Source organism: Vicia villosa, unplaced genomic scaffold (assembly GCF_029867415.1).
Source record: "Vicia villosa cultivar HV-30 ecotype Madison, WI unplaced genomic scaffold, Vvil1.0 ctg.000488F_1_1, whole genome shotgun sequence".
In the NCBI taxonomy this organism is placed as follows: Eukaryota; Viridiplantae; Streptophyta; class Magnoliopsida; order Fabales; family Fabaceae; genus Vicia; species Vicia villosa.
The window spans coordinates 410562-418700 of NW_026705237.1; the positions used below are offsets into that span (position 1 = coordinate 410562).

At 28.2% G+C, this 8139-nt stretch overlaps 1 protein-coding gene across 1 annotated transcript; it reads left to right on the top strand.

Moving 5' to 3' along the window:
• Positions 1-3882: 3882 nt before the first annotated feature.
• On the top strand, positions 3883-5234 carry LOC131628893 (ervatamin-B-like). Its single transcript, XM_058899703.1, has 2 exons — positions 3883-4338; positions 4557-5234. Exons 1-2 carry the CDS (start codon positions 3912-3914, stop codon positions 5135-5137), a joined length of 1008 nt encoding a protein of 335 aa, XP_058755686.1. The 5' UTR covers positions 3883-3911; the 3' UTR covers positions 5138-5234.
• Positions 5235-8139: the final 2905 nt, after the last annotated feature.

Sequence of the window (8139 nt, forward strand, 5' to 3'; positions counted from 1 at the left end):
AATCTACATGCCTCCATAATTAATTTGGTAGGAGTGAATTATATTAAAAGTGCAACTAATATAGGAACATGAATTAATAAAATAAAAGCACTAAAATAATTGAGTGACACCCCCCCCCCCCCCAAGGAGCAGGTGCCCCTCACTCCTTTTCACCTAGGGAGCAGTCGCTCCTCTCACCCTCTCTCTCCTGGGGTGGACGCCCTTTACCTTCTTCAATTCCAGGGGTGAGCGCCCCTTCCTTGTTATGCACATAGGGGCAGCCTCCCTTTCCTATGGTGGCCGGCGCCCTTTCCCACTTTTTTTATTTAATATATTATTTAATATATATATATAGGCATTCTCCACTAAAACGTGGGGGCACTCGCCACTGCCTACAGTATCTCAGAGACTTACCGTATTCATCCCAAATTCACTCGATTCTTCTATGGATTTTCACTCGATTGACAAACTAAAACACAATCACAGCGACCGATTAACTACATGACATAATTTCCAATAACCAGATTTAATCAATTAGAATACTACAACACTATCAAAATTTCATGACAGTCAACACCAATGGATTCAAGCACAACAACATCACAGCATAACACAATCACAGCGACCGATTAACTACATGACATAATTTCCAATAACCAGATTTAATCAATTAGAATACTACAACACTATCAAAATTTCATGACAGTCAACACCAATGGATTCCAGCACAACAACATCACAACATAACACAATCAGATGGGAAACAAGAAGAGAATCGGTACATATCCGGAACAACAAAAATCTGAAACCACAATCAAACACACAACATCAATTTTTACACAACCCAATTTCTACATACTATTCATCATATACCCCATTATAGAGTCAGAACCTCGCCTTTACCTTGAATTGGAGACCGCTCTATAACTCTTCGGTTGAAACCTAGCTTTTTGCCTCTTCTCTCAACCTTGCGGCTTCTCACGTTCCCACTTTTCTTCCCTTCTTTCTCTTTCCACTTTTTAATTAACCTAATTCTTATATAACTAAACCTCATAGTTAATTATTTCCAATGGGCATAACTTCCACACCCCACCTTTTCTATTTCAACCACCGAAACAAGTCCAATAATTAAATAAACTTCACTCTATTATTATTAATATATTATTAATCAACTAATTAATCAACTAAAATAATAATAACAACTATTCGACAATTAACAGCGTTTTACAACTTCGACAAATAATTTAAAAATATTTAATTAAATAATTAATTAAATAAACAAGTGTTACACATTAGCACTGAATTTTTAGTTAATGTCTCTCTTAAGAATTTTACCGAGCTTTACTCAAACAAAAAAGATTAAATCCATTGCATTCCATTGCACCAATTCCCTAGCCACAAAGACTTTCACTTCTTTGAATTTAATTTAGTTCCCATTTGAGATAAACTTTCTATATAAGCATGTGGAAGTGAAAGCCAATACTTAGATTCAGTTGGAATTATACAATAGCTTAAAGACAAAGAAGGTGAGATTGTGACAACCTATACATGCTATATGCATTTATGACATTAGGTTTTTCATTGAAGAACTGCAAATGCGTATAGCATCACTTGAAACTCCTATAAAGAATCATGTAAATGCTCTTTGTGGTCCCCTAACTATATAGCTACATGCAAAGAATATATTACTTCTCAAAGTAACTGTAACTTGTACTTTGCTTCTCTTCTCAACTTTTTAGTTAACAGTAAAAAATGAGTGAATGACATTCTCTTCTCATCAAAGTCACTTTTATATACTTTCTTTTTATCATTAATTCCTTTGGCATTTGTATTTTAAGTTTAATTTATGTGAGTGTTAGTGATGTGATGATTGTGTAAAATTATAATTCATATGGACATTGTTGAAACTCTACTAAAAGAGAATATGTTAAAGTGATGTCTTCATAGTTGGTTTATTAAGTTCATGGACACCACATCTTATAAAGTGATGTCTTCATTAGAGATATGCATCATTCTATTTATATATAGGACTCAACATTCATCCTCAAGTATAAGTTTATCATTACTGGCTATGAAGGGAGTTTGTGGGATTATCAGTTTAGACTTTAAGTAATCAAATAAGTGAATTGAACACCACATTTTAATCTAAAACTTAAATATGTTTAGATGAAATATTTTAATGAGAAAAAATTAAAATAATTTGATTAAAATTAATTGTTTGGATAAAAAATATAGAGAACCCATAAAATAATAGAAATTTATAAAATATTTTATTTAAATTAAAATATAAAAATTGTAAATGACACATAAAAATAAAGAATTTGAAATTTCTCTCAATATATATTGTGAGACGTAAAAATTACATATTAGTTCTTAATAATTTTAAGGGTTATTACTATTTTTGCTCCATGCCATATAGGCCATTTTTGGTTTACCTCCTTTTAAAATTTTTTTTGTAAAAGTAACCTTGCCATTAAAAGATTCTTTCGTTTTAGACCATGGTAGGAAAAGACACACTCCAGTTGCTTATGTGTCATCCTATTTGGCGTTTTCTTTTTGTTTTTCAATTTTTTAATTGTGCCACGTCATATTTTATTTTATATTTTATTTATTGTCACGTAATATTTTATTTTATATTTATATTAATATTTTTAAAACTCAAAATACATAAAATTCTAAAAAGTTTTGCATCACATGGGACATGAACCCACAACCACTCAAATGCAATTTATTGCCACGTGGCAATAAATTGCATTTGAGTGGAGGGTTGTGGGTTCAAGTCCTATGTGATGCAAAACTTTTTAGAATTTTATGTATTTTGAGTTTTAATAATATTAAAATAAATATAAAATAAAATAAAATATTACGTGGCAATAAATACAATATAAAATAAAATATGACGTGGCACAATTAAAAAAATGAAAAACAGAAAGAAAACGCCAAATAGGATTACACATAAGAAACTGGAGTGTGTCTTTTCCTGCCATGGTTTAAAACGAAAGAATCTTTTAATGGCAATGTTACTTTTACAAAAAAAATTAAAGGGAGCTAAGCCAAAAATGGCATATATGGCAGGGGGCAAAATGGCAATAACCCTTAAATAAATTATGTATTTAGACTATATATTGGTTAAATATATTAATTATTTAATGAATCTAAAAAGTTAAAATGTGCCTATAAATCGGAAAGGAGGGAGTAGGTGTCGTAACATGATGTTTTATGATAAATTTTTGCTCAAATAGATTTTCTTTTGTTAGCACATTGTATTGGAGATTTTATTCTTGACTTGATTGCTTTCATTCTCTTTTATTCCCAAAAAAAATAAATAAAAAATATATTAATAGAAAAAAATTTATTAAATTAAGATTTCTTAGAAAGTACCATAGTAAGCTCAATTAAGTAAAAATAAATAGTTCCTTTTTATAGCACTACAGTTTTTCAAATTATGAAAATTTTTTATCAAATTCAAGCTTTAAATAGTAGTAATAGAAAAAAAATTATTATCAACGGTCAAATACAAAAAAAAAGTATGGTGCTATGACTATATTTATTAGAGTGTTCAAATCCAAATCAGTACAAATAAAAATCTCAAATAAAAAAACTAAAAATTAAAAAGAAAATTAAATATTATTAGTTGTGTTTGGGTGTAGTTTTGTTAAAACTCTTCGCTTCGGTTCAAAATTCGAACTAATTTTTCAAAATCGATCCAATGTAAACCGAACTGTGTGTATATATTTTTATATTTTTTACTTCTAATTAAAAAACAAATTTTAGTTATTTCCTATTATAAATAATAATAATAAAAATAATAATATATTAACATACCTTTTTTGGTACATGAATTACCAAGTCTATAAATATGCATGTCTTCACTAATTTTCTTCAAATCAATTTTCAAAAATATTATCTTCCATACCTAGCTACCAAGAACAATGACATATCTTACTATTATTTGTGTCTTGATCTTGTGCGCATGTTCATACGCTGCCATGTCAAAAACATTGCATGAATCATCTGTTGTTGAAGCACACCAACAATGGATGATTAAATATGGACGCACATACACAAATAATTATGAGATGGAAAAACGCTTTCAAATATTTAAAGAAAATTTGGAATTCATAGAGAAGTTTAATAAAGTGGGTAATAAGAGTTATACACTTGGCTTAAATGAATTTTCTGATTTAACTAGCGAAGAGTTTATGGCTTTATATACTAGAAATAAAGTTCCAAGCCAACTTTTTTCCTACAAAATGATATCAAATACAAAATTATTCAACGTGACTGATGAAGTTCCAACATATTTTGATTGGAGGCAACAAGGAGCGGTTACAGATGTTAAGAAACAAGGCACTTGCGGTAATTATAATGACTCTTTTGTTTAATGTTTTTAGTAATGCACATTTGTTTTTAATTAGTCATTGTAGTGTCGTTACAATTCTAAAAGATAAAATAAAGTCTTTTATAAAAATAAACAAATTTCTTAGAAAACATAATTTGATTAATTTAATCAATATGTTTTTGTCAATTAAAGAAAACATAATATGATTAATTTAATCAATATGTTTTTGTTGTAGCATCTTGTTGGGCTTTTGCAGCAGTGGCCGCTGTAGAAGGTATTGTTAAAATCAAAACTGGCAATTTAGTTTCATTATCAGAGCAACAATTGGTAGATTGTGATTATAAGAGTAGAGGTTGCATCGATGGACATATGGAATATGGTTTCGAATATATAATACAAAACCATGGTATTGTTAAAGAAACTGATTATCCGTACCAAGAAAAAAAACAAACCTGCCAAGCAAATGGTAACATACAACCAGCAGCTCAAATAAGTAACTGGAAATCTGTTACTTCCAATGATGAAGAACAATTACTCCAAGCTGTGGCACAACAACCGATAGGAGCTCTTATTGCAGTCGGTGAGGAATTTTATGCATACAAAGAAGGAATATATTCAGGACCATGTGGAAAATTTATTAACCATGCGTTACTTATAGTTGGTTACGGTGAAAGTGAAGGGAAGAAATATTGGTTGATTAAGAATTCATGGGGTACAGGATGGGGTGAGAATGGCTACATGAGGTTGCTAAGAGAAGGTGATGGAACTTCAGGTCATTGTGACATTGCTACGTATGTTGCTTACCCTGTTGTTTAATACTTTTTCAAATAAATATCATTGTTATCTTATTAATAAGTTTCATATATTGTACACTCCGACAATTATGAAAAATAAAATTATAATACATTGTTCTATAAAATACATCTCTTTTTATTCTCTCAAATTTCGCAACACGACTGATATTTAAAACCTTAATTCCAACTGCTAATCATAATTTTACGTGTCATATGATAGATTGATATATAGTAATCACTACTTCAAATAATACATTTCATGGCAACACTTTCACCTCGCCCAAAAAAATATTAATAATATTTCAGTTTATTATTAAATATATAATATTTTACATTAATAATATTTTATATTAAATAAAACATTAATAATATTTCAGTTTATTATTATATGCTAAAAATTAATATTTTAGTTTATTATTAAATATATAATATTTTACATTAATAATATTTATATTAAATATAACATTAATAATATTTCAATTTATCATTAAATATATAATATTTTACAAAAATGATATTTCAGTTTATTAGTATATGATCAAAATTAATTTTCTGTTTATTTTAAAATATATAATATTTTACATTAATTTCATGTTATTAATGTTAAAAATTATTTTTAATTTACTTATTCAAATACAGTATATACTATATATTATAAATTAATTTCATTTTATTTTAATATACCAAAAAATTAATTTTAGTTTATTATTATATGCTAAAAAATTAAAACCGGAAATTAATTAAAATAATTAAAACATTAATTTTCAAATGTATTTAATTTATTGACAATGTTTACTACATATAAGTATCATGTGAAAGAGTAGTAAACTAACTATTATGGGGTAGTGGTAAAGATGCTTGCATTGTAGTGGAAGGTTGTGGGTTTAAGTTCCATGTGATGCAAAACTTTTTAGAATTTTATGTATTTTGAGTTTTAATAATATTAAAATAAATATAAAATAAAATATTACGTGGCAATAAATAAAATATAAAATAAAATATGACGTGGCAATTATCTAATGTGGCAGAATTAAAAAAATAAAAAACAAAAAGAAAAAGTCAAATAGGATGACACATAAGCAGCTGGAGTGTGTCTTTTCCTGCCAAGGTCTAAAACGAAAGAATTTTTTAATGGCAAGGTTACTTTTACAAAAAAAAAAATTATAGGGAGGTAAACCAAAAATGGCCTATATGGTAGGGGACAAAAATGATAATAACCCTAATTTTTTTAAAAATTAAAAGGTACAAATTGGTCGAAATTTTAAAGTTGTCCTTAAACTTTTTAAAATGAAAAAATGACCCAAAGTATTATCGAAGAATAATTTTAATATTTCATTCAAACAAAAATAGATGAATTTCAACTTATCATTTGAATTGTTTGAAAATTTAAATTCATTAAGAAAATTCAATTACCTTATTCAAACACACTATAATACATTAGGTATATAGATCATCATATTTATAAATTACTCAAACTCCACTTTTACATCTAATGTAAGACTTACTTATAGGGATGGCAATCGGTACTGTCGCGTGTAGATTTCACTACCCAAACCCGCATCCGAGATCACCACCCGAACCCAAATTCAAAGGTTATTCGGGTGGGAAAATAACACCCACGCCTACGGGTTCAAATTTTTTCACCCGAACCCGTAGTAAAACACATAAAATACAACAACATTAAAATTTGCCATCAATTTTCCTACAACTTTCCAACAGCAACATTACATCTTTCAATCAATTTTACTACAACTTTACAACATCAACATTATAATTTTCCATTAACATTGAAATTTAAATTAAAGCCTACAACTTTTCATCAAGTTTGGTAACACTTATATATATTTAGGGGCACTTATATAGTTTCATCAGTTCTAAGCAGTTGTGGTTTCGGGTGCGGGTTTCATACTGCTCAAACTCGCACCTGAAATATCGGGTGGCACCCGAACTCAAACTCAAAGTTTTCACCCATTGACTCGGGTTCGGGTATGGGTAAATCCTGCGGGTCTGGGTCTTCCTGCCATCCCTACTTACTTACAATTACTATATCAACATTCACGCTCAATCGTGACATCTAAAGTGTGATTTGGATGGTCCAATAAGGGTGATCCAATAACAAGTACTTAATGAATCTTTGAAAGACGGGTGATACTAATAAGTCGTGTTTTGACTGTCTTTTATATATATATATATATATATATATATATATATATATATATATATATATATATATATATATATATATATATATATATATATATATATATATATATATATATATATATATATATATATATATTGTGTATTCCATACTTTTGTTTCCATTTTCTTACTTTGTTTTAGTCTATGTTTGATTTCACGTTTGAGGCATTCATAATTGATTCTGGACGCTTAAAATTAATTTTGATGTGTTTGGTTGATCTTGAGCAGAATTAAAAATTGATTCTATTTTAAATTAGGATTTGTAGCTTTTGATCTAACGTGATTTTTAAACGTGTTTTGTATACTAGAATTTATTGTCCGACTCACTTTTGCAAGAATTTCTTCAAATATAAATCACTTTAAATCACTTTTAAATAATAAATTCATTCAAAATTAATTTTTATCACGACATAACCAAACACACGCTTAGATGTTAGAACAGAAGTGAAGATTCAAATCCATAATGTTCATCTCTAAAGCTTTAAAAACTTTAAGCATACTGGACAGAATCAAATTTTCTAATTTAGAAATTTTAGGCACGCAAGGCAGAGTGCATTGCTGCCTAGATGTAATGTCCATAACGGATGTAATGAACTAAGTGATATTTGTTATTTATTTATTTATTATTTATTAATCTTTACCTTACTTATTATATTGATGTATCTTTATTTATATTAATGTTTGCGGTTATCATCAGTATGTGTGGATATCATTTACACTTAGGATCATGAGGACTGTCCAAAAGATAAATCTCATGTAAAGCAAAAAGTCTCAAAACTCTGTTTATAAAACTCCATTTTTAATTTGATTTTTATGCGCTAT